The sequence below is a fragment of the Giraffa tippelskirchi genome, chromosome 13 (assembly GCF_054371585.1).
Source record: "Giraffa tippelskirchi isolate mGirTip1 chromosome 13, T2T-mGirTip1v1.2.pri, whole genome shotgun sequence".
Lineage (NCBI taxonomy): Eukaryota > Metazoa > Chordata > Mammalia > Artiodactyla > Giraffidae > Giraffa > Giraffa tippelskirchi.
This window is the reverse complement of record NC_137287.1, coordinates 94,173,682-94,189,738: the sequence shown is the minus strand read 5'-3', so window position 1 is coordinate 94,189,738 and position 16,057 is coordinate 94,173,682. Positions and strand designations below refer to the sequence as shown.

The 16,057-nt window shown below is 38.3% G+C and overlaps 1 protein-coding gene across 9 annotated transcripts in view; it reads right to left on the bottom strand.

Annotated features, from left to right (window-relative positions):
• The window catches only part of DNAAF9 (dynein axonemal assembly factor 9), a 171,677-nt gene that overhangs the window by 102,821 nt on the left and 52,799 nt on the right, over positions 1-16,057 (bottom strand). For all 9 annotated transcript variants that reach the window (XM_081558875.1, XM_081558876.1, XM_081558883.1 and 6 more), the window contains 2 exons: positions 5,268-5,366; positions 427-482 (listed from right to left, as the gene is read on the bottom strand). In XM_081558875.1, the coding sequence (XP_081415001.1) occupies positions 427-482; positions 5,268-5,366 (155 nt within the window). The remainder of the gene's footprint in view (positions 1-426; positions 483-5,267; positions 5,367-16,057) is intronic.

The following is a 16,057-nucleotide window of genomic DNA, read 5'->3' as shown; positions in this document are numbered from 1 at the left end:
GTGCTGAGAAAACACCACAAGAAAACAAGTGCAGCAGCCCTCATGCTCCCATGTCTTTCTGGGGCTGGACCTTTATGCCGGATCCCTTTTACTCCCTAAAAGCCACAGCTGATGCCTGCCAAGTCCTTGGACACTGTGTTTCCTTCAGTTTTGCTGGGCTAGGGATGGAATAAAAAAATTTCTTTCTTTAGATTTTAGCACGTTACAATGTTTTAAAAGCCAGTTTAATATAAAACTGTTTTTAATACAAAAATACAAAAGGAGTGAAAGGATTTTATAGAGTATGGATTTCTTACTCTGTGATATCTAAAATCAATTCATACTTTCTTGATTCAGCTTCTAGACTAAGATTCTCCCCCCATTTCCACTCCCTTATCAACCCCATTTTCTCTATTACCATTCACCTTTCTTTCCCAAGAATCTTACCTATTTTCAGTTATATGACTGGAGATCATTCCATGACTAAAGTAACTTCTGAATGGCTAAAAAAGAAGCCAACATTATATATATTAAGATCACAATTTTATAAAACAATCACAAACCCCTGATACATGCATGCAGGTATATAAATAAAGTGTGTATCAAAGAGACAGAGAATGAGAAAAAGAGGAAGAGATATGCTTGCAGATTGTTACAAGAACACAAGAGGACAACATGAATTTTGGGGATAGCAAACAAACAAAAATTAGCAAAGGAAAAAGACAAATGGCTGCAAAAGAAAAAGAAAGGAAATGGAAGGTAAAGAAAAGAAATTCTTGTCAAATTTTTACAGTTTTTAACTACTGAAAGGAAGCTGGAAGAACTACCATTTGTGTTCTAAGTTACTAACCATAAAGGAATTTTTTTCTTCTACTAAAATTTATTTCTACATTTTCAATAATTAGAACTATGTTACTTCTATAAATTACAATATATATTAATTCTAATATACTAATTTAAAATCAGTAATGAGGAAGAATCCAAGGGACTTAGAAGTACTGACAGAAGTTTCCCAGGAAACCACAGAAGTACTTCTCAGCTTTGATGTGAATAGTGCTAAACACTAATCAAACATTAATATGCAGGATCTATGTCAAGAGTTCAAAATTTCAAAGGGCAATTTGAATCTCCTTAAATAATTCTGACTGTTTCCCCCTCAATTTAAATATGTAATATATGCTTATTTTAGAACACAATAAAAACACCTACAATCTCTAAGAACTGTTAATATTCGGTAACGTTTTCTTCAAGTCTTTTTTTTATGGTATAGTCATAGAATATATATAGATTATACCAAAATTTATTAAAAGTCCTTTATATTCTTGAAAATTTATATTGCTACTAACTTTCTTATATCATGAATAATACTGCAATGAATTTCTCATAAATTTTATCTACAGTTCTGATTATATCCTTAAGGCAAATGAAATTATAGGGTAAAAAAGCAGAACTATATTGCCAAATTGGTTTCAAAAAAGTTTGATCAATGTACACTTCCACTTACAATATCTGAGTGTGCCTATCTCAAGGTAAGCACTGTCCATTAAATGTCCTTTTAAAAATATGCTGACAAGTGAAAAATGGTACCTCGTTGTTTTATTTTACTTTGACTTTTAATGAAGCAGAATATTTCAGAATATGCAGAATATGTTCAATGGCCATTTGGACTTCCCTTTGGTCATTAACTGTTTATTTACATCCTCTGTATGTTTACTAATTGGAGTTTGTCTTACTGATTTGTAAAAACTCTTTAAAAGTAATGACAGTTAAAGTTTATTGAGGGTTTACCATGTGAACTATGATAGGCATTTAAATGTATTATCTCAAATACAGTTGATCCTTGAACAACATAGGTTTGAACTGCACAGTTCCACTTATATGTGGATCTTTTAAAATAGTAAACACCACAGTAATATATGATCTGCAGTTGGTTGAATCTGTGAATGTGGAACTGCAGATGCCAAGGAAACACAGATATGGAATGACTGAGTACAGGAGGGGCTGTGTACACAAAAGGCTGACTGTAAGTTACATGCAGAATGTTGACTGTGTGGTGGGTCTGGGTCCCTAAAACCAGTGCTGTTCAATGGTCAACTGTAATTCTATGTGTTTCAGCCTCTCCACAGATGAGCTGGCTAATTTAAACATGTCCCAGGTCACAGAGCTAGTGAGCTACATAGTTAGGATTCTAACTGGATTTGGGGACAAAAGATAAAATTAGATTCATATCTCACATCATATGCACAAGAAAATTTCAAATAAATTAGGGATCTAAATTTAAAAAATTAAACAAGTACTAAATGGGTAAATTCCTCTTTAACCTTATAAGCCTTTCTGTACATATGATTTAAAATCCAGAGGCAATATAAGCAAATATTAATAAATTTATATAAAAAGTTTGCATGGCCAGAAACCACCATAAACAAAGCAACTGATAAAAAGGAAGAAATATATCGAATACGTATCACAGACAAAAAGTTAATAGCCTAAATATATAAAGAACTCAAAAAAACAATGGACAAAAGACCTAAAACCTGTATTCTATAGCTGCAGTTAATAATATTGTGCCAATATTAAAATGGGAAAAAGACATGAAAATAAAATATAAAATGGCCTTCAAACATATGAAAAAGTGTTCAAGCTTAGTCATAATTAGAAAAACACAAACTAAAATAATTCCAAGATATCACTTCTCATCTATGAGACTGTCAAAAATTAAAAAGTATGACAACACATTCTACTGGGGGAAGCTGTGGCGAAACAGGCACTCTCATATGTTGCTAGTGGGAATGCAAATCGGTACAACCTTTCTGAAGGGAAATTTGGCAATAGCTAACACAACTACAAATGCACTTACCTTGTGACCCAGCAATCCCATTACTAGGTATACAAACCTCCAACAATATGAAAATACATAAGCACAGAGTTATTTACTATGGCATTGTTTGCAATGGCATAATATTGAAAATAACCTAAATACACATACCTAAGAGAGTGGCTGAGTAAATTAAGATAAAACCACACAGTGGGTGGGAACACATGGGTTAATCTGTGTATAACTTATAGTCGGCCCTCTGTGTTCGTAGTTTCTCTGCATCCAATCATGAATTGTAGTACTGTAGTATTTACTACTGAAAAATACCCATGTATCAGTGGACTCAGGTAGTTCAAGTCTGCATTGTTCAAGGATCAACTGTACTATGAATTATAACAAAGAATGAGGAAGCTCTCAATGAATTGACCATAGAGAGAGTTCTAGGATATATTGAGCAAAGTGTTAAAAGCAAAGTGGAAATGACTACATATAGTATGCTACTCTTCAATGAAAGAAAGAAGAGTTTATAAGAAAACACCAATGTATCTGATCATTTGTGCAAAAGAGACAGAAAAGAGTTTATCAGAGATTTGTTACCTATCAGTAACAGAATGGGTGAAAAAGAATGGGAAGAAAGTGGAAATGAGAACAAGGTAGTAAGAAATCAGGAGGGACACGTCCCTGAGTATACCTTTTTGAATATTTTTCACTCTTAGAATCAGTAATGAGAGAAGGAAAAAAAAAAGAATTAAAAAAAAAAAAACCAGATATGGACATCAGTAAGAGGTGGGCCAAGTTCAAGTCACCTAATACAGAGGTAACTGGAGTCTCTGAAGGGAAAGAGGACAGAAAAAATAATAGCCAAAAACATTCCAAACCTGATGCAGTTATAAATCCACAGATCCAAAAAGCTCAACAAAACCCAAGCATAAGAAGTATGATCAAAATTACAGTCAGACAGGACTTTCCTGGTGGTCCAGTGGTTAAGAATGCCAACACAGGGGACACAGGTTCGATCCCTGGTCCAGGAAGATTCCACATGCTGCAAGGAAACTAAGCCCATGTGCCACAACTACTTAGCCTGCGCACTTGAAAGCCCACACACCATAATTACTGAGCTCACATGCTGCAACTACTGAAGCCCACATGCCTTGAGCCTGTTCCCTGAAACAAGAGAAACCACTGCAATGAGAAGCCTGTACACCACAACTGGAGAGTAGCTCTGGCTCACAGCAACTAGAGAAAGCAATGAAGTCTTCACTGCAATGAAGACCCAGGGCAGCCAAAAACAAAAATAAATAATTTAAAAAAATGAACAGTTAAAAAATTATAGTTAGACATATCATAATCAAATTATTCAAAACCAGTAATGAAAAAGAAAATCTTCAAAGCTACCAGAGGGAAAAACGACCACTTATATGCAGAAGAACAAAGAAAAAGATGAAGGACATCATCAGAAACAATGCAAGTGAGAAAGAGTGAAACAACATCTTTCAAGTACTGAAAGGAAAAAAATATCAACCTAGAATTCCATACACCACAAAAATACTTTTAAAATGAACGTGAAAAAAATATTTTCAGACATACAAAAGCTCGAAGAATTAATCATCAGAAGATTCACACTACAAAAAATGTTAAAGGATATCCTTCAGGGAGAAGGGAATTACACCATATGAACATCTGTGTCTACACAAAGAAATGAACAACACCAGAAATTTCAACTGCATGGGCAGATATGTAAGATTTTTAAATTATTTAAAATCTTTAAAAAGTATTTTTAAAGATAAAAAGATAATTGACTAAATAAGAATAATACTAATATACTGTGCGGTTTATAGCATAAGGTAAAAAAGGTAAAAGTAAAATGCATGGCAACAAAGATCAATTCCAGTTCTAAAGATCAAGAGTAGGGCTTATTCTGGGTCACAGTGAAACACAGGAGAACTGAAGACTGGCAGTCCAAACCCAAAGTAAGCTCAAGTGCAAGCTCAAGATCTCTTTGATCCTGCCTGTTGACTAGTTTTGGGAACACTTCTGTACCTTAGTTCTTGATTTACATACCTCAGTTTACTCATGGAATGGTTCCTAGAATGAACCTAGCAACTTCACTTTGTTGTCTGCCTAGAAAGAAAGCTTGGCATCACCTAGAGGTTCAACTGACAAAGATGTGCTATTCATATGTGAAGAATTATTCCTAGGCTTATTAACTGGTGCCCAACAGAATTCCTGACTGACAAGGATACCACCTCTAAGAAATGAGTATCTTTATTATAGAGAAACTGGCACAGAAAAAAAAAAAAACTTCTTATACAGGGGGCGGCACAGAAACTAAAAATTTCTTTACATCATGCAACAAAGTTTAAGGAAATGATAACCAAATTAGGACTGGTAGTGTTGTAGTCTGAAAACTTTTTTAATAAAAATAAATAAATTAGCCAATTTCTTCTTTCTTTTTGACCCTTCCTTTACATACCTCACCCGCCTGAGATTCGGACAATTCCAGCAAGAAGGGAATTTCTGTGTCAAAATTAGCGAAGAAGCTAGTCCACTGATATTCAAAAGCCACCAAATCCTAGAAAGAAAATGAAAAAGATAATGCGTTTGGTCATTTAAAGAGATACTTTAGAAAACCAGAATCCTGAAACCACATCTGATCTCAAACTACCAGATTATTTAAATACATTGTTTAAAGAGTAGTAGCAAACTATTGATACCTGTTACCACATGGATGGACCTTAAAAACATTATGCCCAGTGAAAGATGCCAGATATAAGAGACTACAATACATGAAACACTCAGAAAAGACAAATCTAGAGAGACAGAAAGCAGACTAGTGGTTTGCTTAGGGCTGGGAGTGGGAATCGAAACTTACTACAAGTGAGCATGTTACCGAATCTCCAGTCCATGTGCCTGACGCAGAGAGGCCTGTCAATACTAAAACAGAGAGCTTGGAACAGACAAAGGTTTATTACAGATTCATACAAGGAGATGGGTGGCTCATGCTCTAAGAACCCCAAAGTTACTGAGAGCTTTCAGCAAGCTCCTTTAAAAGCAAAAGGTGAGGGATGGGGTGGTTAGTTGTTGCAGACTTCTCGGTGTCAGATCCTTTGCTCTTGAGGTCAGGTCATACGTAGTCAGGTAAATCTCTACCAGGTTTTAATGTTAATTCTCTGTCCTGACAAGAAAGGGTAAAGTCCTAAGGTACAACTTTCACCCTCCAAGGTCCCAGTCCTGGCTAAGAGAAGAAAGATCTCAACTGGCAGCTCCTTCAGGGCCTGGTTCCCACATCTCACCCGGCTGTCATCCTTGAGGGAGCCAGGCACCCAACTAACTGGCCCTCCATCTCCTCAGGTCGCCCAAATAGGGGAGACTAGATCTCACAGACTGTGACCAAACAGACAGCTACTGCTAGTATGTCGCACAGACAGGGATGGGGAAGAGTTTCACTACTCCTCAAGGCCTGGGCCATGGCTAGTAGAAGACCTTAGTGAGGGCTCTGGAACCCTCCAGGATGGGTGAGCTGGCCCAAGCCATGGTAAGCTGGAAGGCCTCCAGAAGAAGGCCTGAATCTGCCTCTTACCTCACTCTCCACCTGGGGGGTAGGGCTGGAGGAGGAGCAGGGCAGCACTGAGGCACCAAATAATGGCTGTGCAAGACTGCTTGCCTAGTTACAGGGTGCAGAGTAATGAGGCACAGCAATGGCTGCCTGCTAAGGGCTGTGCTCATCCTGCTCTGTTGCAAGCACAAAGGAACTCTCTGGGTTGATGAAATGTTGTAATTTTCAAATTGTGGTGATACTTGCATCGTTCTGTAAACTTACTAAAAATCATCAAATTGTATACTTAAAATGGGTAAATTTTATGGTATATAAATTATATTTCAATAAAGCTGTTTTTTAAAAAGAAGACAGTAATTTCCTTTAAAAGCTGTTTTTAAAAAGGACAATCAGCAATCCTTGTTGAGAGGGAGTTATTTATAAGGCATGTAAAGCTATTTCAGTTCAGTTCAGTCGCTCAGTCGTGTCCGACTCTTTGCGACCCCATGAATCGCAGCATGCCAGGCCTCCCTGTTCATCACCAACTCCTGGAGTTTATGCAAACTCATGTCCATCAAGCTGGTGATGCCACCCAACCATCGCATCCTCTGTCATCCCCTTCTCCTCCTGCCCCCAATCCTTCCCAGCATCAGGGTCTTTTCCAATGAGTCAACTCTTTGCACGAGGTAGCCAAAGTACTGGAGTTTCACCTTCAACATCAGTCCTTCCAATGAACACCCAGGACTGATCTCCTTTAGGATAGACTAGTTGGATCTCCTTGTAGTCCGAGGGACTCTCAAGAGTCTTCTAAACACCACAGTTCAAAAGCATAAATTTTTCGGCGCTCAGCTTTCTTCACCATCCAAATCTCACATCCATACATGACTACTGGAAAAACCACAGCCTTGACTAGACAGACCTTTGTTGGCAAAGTAATGTCTCTGCTTTTTAATATGCTATCTAGGTTGGTCATAACTTTTCTTCCAAGGAGTAAGTGTCTTTTAATTTCATGGCTGCAATCACCATCTGCGAGACACTATATCTAATAAGTACCAAAAGGGTTACAACAGTGAAGTTTGTTCAAGGACAAATTAGTTGACTTCAGTTAGAAGTTCAGTGGGGTCAGAGGTGACCCAGAGGCCTTTTCTCCCCCATCCCCTCCTTCTAGGGGGAATGCAAATATGTACCTTACCTGCTGATTCTCCTCCAAGTACAGCCCACCTCCTTCCCCCATCCCAGCTCGTTTTAAGCCTCCTCTCTGAATTCATTCCTGTAACCAACCACTACACATTGCTTTGCATTCCTGGCTTTTCTTTAAGTCATCATCAGCTAATCCAAAATATCAGCTATGACTTGCTTGATCTTTGGCCTTGTGTTGAAGTCACTGTTAACTTGTATTCAAACTGGATAGTAGTTTTCTTATTTTTAATAAACCAACTCTGCCCTTATATTTATTTTGGTTGTGCACTTTCTTCACTGCTGCTTGCAGGGTTTCTCTAGTTGCAGCAAGCGGAGGCTACATTGTGGTGAACGTTGAGGAGCACAGGCTCTAGGCGCAGAGGCTTCAGAAGTTGCAACACACAACCTCAGTAGTTTTGGCACATGGGCTTAGCTGGTCCTCAGCATGTGGAATCCTCCTGGACCAGGGATCGAACCTGTCTCCCCTGCATTGGAAGGTAGAATCTTATTCACTGTATCACCAGGGAAGTCCTTGGAGAGTAGTTTTCACTGGCCATCTCACACTGTTTAAGTGTACATGACAAGCACTCACCTTGCTTACAGCGGGCATTCTGTTTGCTGCACTAAAATTGACTATCTGGATCTATGCTCTTTCCTACTCATCTCTTTAAAGGATACACAAGTACTCAGACCTACGAACTCTGTGTTAACCATGCAAAGACTCTACACCTGGCCTCAGGCATAAAGCACAATGAACCTCTGCTGAGAATACTTAGTGTAAACAATATTCTCAAGTGGCTTTGCTATTTGACGCCTAGATGATCTATATTTTATTTATAATATATATATTACACGTAATAAATATTATCTATACTTATTATTTATATTTATCAATATTTATACTGATTTATATTTATAAATAATATTATTCATATTTATTATTTCTATTTACTATTATTATAGTCAGCAAAAACAAGACCGGGATTGGACTGTGGCTCAGATGATGAACTCCTTATCACCAAATTCAGACTTAAATTGAAGAAAGAAGGGAAAACCACTAGATCATTCAGGTATGACCTAAATCAAATCCCTTACCATTGTACAGTGGAAGTGAGAAATAGATTTAAGGGACTAGATCTAATAGACAGAGTGTCTGAAGAACTATGGATGGGGGTTCGTGACATTGTACAGGAGACAGGGATCAAGACTATCCCCAAGAAAAAGAAATGCAAAAAAGCAAAATGGCTGTTTGTAATCACAAATAGCTGTGAAAAGAAGAGAAGACAAAAACAAAGGAGAAAAGGAAAGATATACCCATCTGAATGCAGAGTTCCAAAGAATAGCAAGGAGAGATAAGAAAGCCTTCCTCAGTGATCAATGCAAAGAAATAGAGGAAAACAACAGAATGGGAAAGACTAGAGATCTCTTCAAGAAAAATTGAGATACCAAGGGAACATTTCATGCAAAGATGGGCTCAATAAAGGATAGAAATGGTATGGACCTAACAGAAGCAGAAGATATTAAGAAGAGGTGGCAAGAATACACAGAAGAACTATACAAAAAAGATCTTCATGACCCAGATAATCACGATGGTGTAATCACTCACCTAGACTCAGACATCCTGGAATGTGAAGTCAAGTGGGCCTTAGGAAGCATCACTATGAACAAAGTTAATGGAGGTGATGGAAGTCCAGTTGAGCTATTTCAAATCCTAACAGATGATGCTGTGAAAGTGCTGCCCTCAATATGCCAGCAAATTTGGAAAACTCAGCAGTGGCCACAGGACTGGAAAAGGTCAGTTTTCATTCCAATCCCAAAGAAAGGCAATGCCAAAGAATGCTCAAACTACCGCACAATTGCAGTCATCTCACACACTAGCAAAGTAATGCTCAAAATTCTCCAAGCCAGGCTTCATCAATGTGGGAACCATGAACTTCCAGATGTTCAAGCTGGATTTAGAAAAGGCAGAGGAACCAGAGATCAAACTGCCAACATCTGTTGGATCATCGAAAAAGCAAGAGAGTTCCAGAAAAACATCTATTTCTGCTTCATTGACTATGCCAAAGCCTTTGACTGTGTGGATCACAATAAACTGTGGAAAATCCTGAAACAGATGGGAATACCAGACCATCTGACCTGCCTCCTGAGAAATCTGTATGCAGGTCAGGAAGCAACAGTTAGAACTGGACACGGAACAACAGACTCATTCCAAACAGGAAAAGGAGTACGTCAAGGCTGTATATTGTCACCCTGCTTATTTCACTTATATGCAGAGTACATCATGAGAAACGCTGGGCTAGATGAAGAACAAGCTGGAATCAAGATTGCTGGGAGAAATACCAATAACCTCAGATATGCAGATGACACCACCCTTATGGCAGAAAGTGAAGAAGAACTAAAGAGCCTCTTGATGAAAGTGAAAGAGGAGAGTGAAAAAGTTGGCTTAAAACTCAACATTCAGAAAACTAAGATCATGGCATCTGGTTCCATCATTTAATGACAAGTAGATGTGGAAACAGTGAGAGACTTTATTTTTTTGGGCTCCCAAATCACTGCAGATGGTGATTTCAGCCATGAAATTAAAAGACACTTATTCCTTGGAAGGAAAGTTATGACCCACCTAGACAGCATATTAAAAAGCAGAGACATTACTTTGCCAACAAAGGTCCATCTAGTCAAGGCTATGGAGAAGGCAATGGCACCCCACTCCAGTACTCTTGCCTGGAGAATCCCATGGATGGAGGAGCCTGGTAGGCTACAGTCCATGGGGTCGCTAAGAGTCGGACACGACTGAGCGGCTTCACTCTCACTTTTCCCATTCATGCACTGGAGAAGGAAATGGCAACCCACTCCAGTATTCTTGCCTGGAGAATCCCAGGGATGGCAGAGCCTGGTGGGCTGCTGTCTATGGGGTCTCACAGAGTCAGACACGACTGAAGCGACTTAGCAGCAGCAGCAGTCAAGGCTATGGTTTTTCCAGTAGTCATGTATGGATGTGAGAGTTGGGCTATAAATAAAGCTGAGCACTGAATAATTGATGCTTTTGAACTGTGGTGTTTAGAAGACTCTTGAGAGTCCCTCGGACTGCAAGGAAATCCAACCAGTTTCTCCCAAAGGAAATCAGTCCTGAATATTCATTGGAAGGACTGATGCTGAAGCTGAAACTCCCAATACTTTGGCCACATGATGCGAGGAACTGACTCATTTGAAAAGACCCTGATGCTGGGAAAGACTGAAGGCGGGAGGAGAAGGGGACCACAGAGGATGAGATGGTTGGATGGCATCACCGACTCAACGGACATGAGTTTGTGTAAACTCTGGGAGTTGGTGATGGACAGGGAGGCCTGGTGTGCTGCAGTCCATGGGGTTGCAAAGAGTTGGACTCGACTGAGCGACTGAATTGAACTGAATAAATATTATATACATATATCAATATATGTCTAAAATTATTTTCAGTAATATATAGGAGACAGTGCTGATATTTATGAATATGTTTTATATACAATGTAGGATAAAAAAACAGATATATGTGTGTGTGTATTTACACACACATACACACACACACACGGGGAAATACAAGGTGGGGGGCAGGAAGAGAGAGAAGAAAATTTCCTAGCTTTGTCCACTGAAGAGACCTAGAAACAATGAAGTAATTTTTCCTCTAAAAATCAATCCTGAAACTGATTAAACCTCTAGAATCAATTACTAACATCAGGAGATTCAGAAGACAGGCAAATTGTTAAACTACATCATGGAAATGCAATCAATAAAATCCCAGTAAGGACAAATATAAGACAAATGATCTGGTTTCTTCAACAAACAGTTAAGCAAAGGATGGGTGGGAATAAAGAGAAGGAGGGGGAACCTATACATTAGAAGAAACCTACAACACACAGAAGCAGGCAAAGCTAAACTATGTGTTTACAGAAGCACATCTAGATGATAAAGTGCAAAGAAAAGGAAGTGATTACCATAGAATTCACGATAGTGTTATTCTTCAAAAAGGAAGGTGACAGATTTGGCAGAAAGAACTCAGATTGCTTCTGGGGTAGCCAGCAAGGTTCTTTTGCTCTGTCGTATGATAATTATTAGGCTATACATTAAGTTTTCTGCTGCTTTCTGAATCTGTGCTATTTTAATAAAAAGTCTTTAAAAACAAAACTCAGAAAAATATAGAATAAAATCATTAACGTTTTGTAAGATATTCTCTCATCCTAACTTTACATAGGTATTTTACAGTATATACAAATATATACTGGTAACTGGTAGTCTACAACTGCTTGGGTCAGGCTGCCTTGCCATACTACCTCTGCCCTTTGTTCCAGTAAAACAGATCTTCTGAGTTTCAGATCCTGACCCATTGTTATTAGGTTCAATCAGTGGCCCTGATTCTAGGGTAAAGACAGTCTTCCCACTTTGGCACTGGTTTTACCCCACATGGACTGTGAACAGAACTGCACTCTCCACTCTTCCAATTACCACACTAATCACAGACCTTCAATGTCTGTCCAACTCTTTTCAGATCCACTCCCCATTTCCAGCTAGCTGCCATCACATCTTAGAACTGAAAGTATGATTAGATTCAGAAAGACTTGTGCCAGAACCTTTGCTTTGCCTCATACTGGCTGTGTGACCTTGGGTAAGGAAACTAACCTTTTTGAGACACAAATGCCTTATGTGTGTAATGGGAGGATTATTATATTTATCTTACAGATACATTACAGGAATTACATGAAATAACCTGTAGAAAGTGCTTATTACCAGGTCTTACATACTAGATATCTGCAATACTTGTCAATTTCTCTGCCTCTACTATCGGCTTAGCTGGAGTTGGCTAAGAATGTCTGAGCCTCTCCCTAGATTTCCTGACATTTGTCTGCTCTGTCTGTCAGACATTCATAATGTGTATCACTACCCTCAAGAAAGTCACATCTGAGACTGTGCACCCCAGTGTGGGTCTGTACCTCACCTGCTCAGCTCTGTCCAATCCCTTGGGCTACACCAGAATGCTTTACTTTGTGAAGCTTAGGAAAACAAAAAGAACCAATACAGCTATAGTACAGAATACACTTTGTTTTGTTTTCCAATTCTATTTAGAAACAAACTCAGAGGTATGTTTCTATTTTAACAGCCTATATGGTGATACTCACCTTGGTGTGGATCTATGATAAGAAAGTGAAGTTATATAGTTTGGCAGCAGCCATTCTCTGGTTATCTTCTAGGCGAAAAACATTCCACGCTTTGGGGGGTACACAGAAGAAGACAGGCACTTTGCTCCCAAAAAACTTCCCTGAGGTAGGTGGCTATGTCAGTACTAACTATAGAATAAGGTGAAATGAACCATTAAATCTTTGTTTCCGCTCCATGCTATGACTAAAAGCATCAAATCCTTACCACTAGACCAGGAATCCATGCTATGACTGAAATGGAAGATACAAGAAATTGTCATACCAAAAATAACTACCACTATATATGAAATGTTCATATATATAGATAAATATATGTATCTATATATATCAATATATTTAAGACTTCCTAATACCCTTGTGTACTTCTCTATGCCCATTTTATATATGAGGAGACTGATGAGGTACTGAACAGTAAAGTGACCTGAGGATGCAATATTAACAACCTGCAAAAGTGAAAATATATCTAAGTGAGAGATACTTAGAGCCTGTGTGGTTTCCACCAGACACATTATTCTCAAAATTTTTCCCTAGCACAGTGCATTTGTGGAAATGGATTCTGTGTATGGAGGTAGAATTGGTTTGTTAGATCTGATGATGACGAAGGGAAACTCTATCTGTTCAGACTCAAGGCCAAATTCAGAAGACAGGCCCAGATAGATATCAAGGTCAGATAAGCAGCAAAAGTCTGCAAAACTCAAGAAACGTTGTCAGTGTGCCTTGGCCCTTGCCCATTATAGAAGGACCCTGAACTTCAGACAGGACTCTTGGCCCTAGGCTCGCATCCAGCAGTGTCTGCTCTCAAATGACTTAAAGGGGGAAAAGAAGTTTAATTTCAATATTTAAAAGTATTTTTAAGAATTACATGATATAATAAATATAAGAAAACAAAAATAAGTAAAATAATAATATTCTAAAAATATATAACCAGTATAAAAATAATAACCAGTAAGACTACCATCTGAAATTTCTAAGATACATAAATACAAATTATTTTACAAATATGGAAATATACTTTACTTTTTTACTTTTCTCACCAAACATATTTTGAACATCTTTCTAAATCAAATCTCAGAGCAGTCTGCATTTTCTCTTTGCGGGATCTGACCAAGAAGCACGTAGCTGTAGGCACTCTGGCCATCAAGGAGCTGCCAGCAGAGACCGGCCAGTAAAATTTAAGGCCTAGATGCTAATTCTGACTGTCAGGTTACCAGTCTTAGCAAAGAGAAAACACATGTGAACAGAAAAAATATTTGGATAGTGAAGAGAAGAAAAAGAGTTTTTAAAGAGAACTTTGGAGGCTATGGAGCAGCTGAGTGAGAAGAGAGAAGAAAAAAAAAAAAGTAGATTTTAAGAGGAAATATGGGGACTTCTCTGGTGGTCCACTGGTTAGGAATCCACCTGCCAATGCAGGGGACACGGATTGATTGCTGGTCTGGGAAGATCCCACATACTGTAGGACAACCACAGTTGAGCCCGTGCACAACTGCTGAGCATGCTCTAGCGCCCACAAGCTGCAGCTGCTAAGCCTGCATGCTCCAACTACCAAGCCCATGCTCTGCAATGAGAAGCCACCACAATAAGCCTGCGCACTGCAACTGGAGAGTAATTGCTTGTAGCAATTAGAGAAAGCCTGCAAACAGCAACAAAGACCCAGTACAGCCAAAAATAGATAAATTAAAAAAAAGAAGAGGTAATATGGGTATGGATTGACTCTTTTTTTCAGTAATTTTTTATCAGCACAAGTCAGGACTGAAATTGCATTTTAACTTCTTTTGGTTGTTGGATTTGAATTTTATTAACACATGTAGATTCACCTCAGAGATCTCTGTACAAATTTATAGTCATTTTTGTACATATTTATTTTATCATACTTAGGGTTTACTGAAGCTCCTGAATTTGTGGATTGATGTATTTCATCAATTTAGAAAGTTTTTGGACATTATCAACTTAAATTTATCGCCCCATTTTCTCTCTACTCTCCCTTCTGGGACTCCAATTATACTTGGATTCCAGTGATTTACTATGTAGATCATTTGACACTGTTTGGCAGATACTGCATACTGTGCTCTACCCTTTTTGTTCTTTTTCTCTCTGTCCTTCAGTTTAGAAACTTTCTATTGACTTATCTTCAAGTTCATTGAACTTTTCTTCATTGGTGCCTAATTTAATAAATTAGCCAATTTAATAAATCCCCCATTTTTATACCCTATATTTTCATTTCTAGCTTTTTAACTTGGTTCTTTTCACAGCTGTCAGGTCTCTGTTAAAATTACTCATCTCTTCACATATGTTGTCCCATTTTCTTCCAGATTCTTTAGCACTTGCATCAATCACTTAAACTCCCCACTGGAATTCTAACACCTGGGTCTACTTCTATTGACTATTTCCTTTCTTGACCACATATCAAATCTCCTTGCTTCTTCTTGTTGTACAATTTTTTAAAAAATCATATGCCAGACGTTTTATATAAAAGAACAGTAAAAACTGAGGTAAATAGCACTCACCTTTAAGAAGGGGCCACTAGATCCCTTTCTTTCATTAGACCACTAAAGCAGGAAACTAAGTTAATATGATCTGTAATTGATCAGGGTCTGGGTTTTGTAACATTTACAGTTTGGTTTAAATTCAAATTCAAATATTTTATGGGTGGGCAGTGAACTTTGACAGTGATTTCGCTCAATCTTCTGGAAATCTCTCTGCATTTCACAGCTAAGCTATCAGCTTTAGGAATTACGGACAGCCTCTCCCTGCTTTACAAGCTGGCTACCAGCTTCCTGGGTGGCTAAGAAGTTCTCTTTGCTCTCCAGTCCCTTGGTTCTGTGTATGTAAAGAGATCTTTGTCTTGCTGCCTGTCGCTAGCCTTAAAAGGGCACCTGCTTATACCTTGTAAAGACCTGAAATGCTGCCAAAGGACTGCTCTCAGCTCTCATCTCTAATCCAGGTTATAGTTGAGTATCAAGTGCTTCAGGCAAGCTGAGTGGACTAATCTGAACACTTGTGAAGATCTATGGTATAGAGTTGAAGGGTAAGCGTTGACTCACTCACATATAGCCATTAAAAGGTCTTTAAAAGGTCAACTGATTTTTACTGATCCCTGTATATGATAAATTTCTCTTCGTCATGCTGTTCCATCAAAAATGAGAACAGCATCCTATGAAGGGCCCTATTTTTCAGAAACAGAGTTCTTTGAGGTTTCTTTGCATCTTCAGCTCTCTAACTGATTTTAAATTACTATTTTGAGGCATATTCAGATTGTTTGGTTGTTAGGATGAGAAGAATGGTCTCCTTTGATTTTCTATATCCCTAACTTGGAGAGAAAAATCATGGTCATTTTTATTTATTTTGTGAACAGCCAATTAT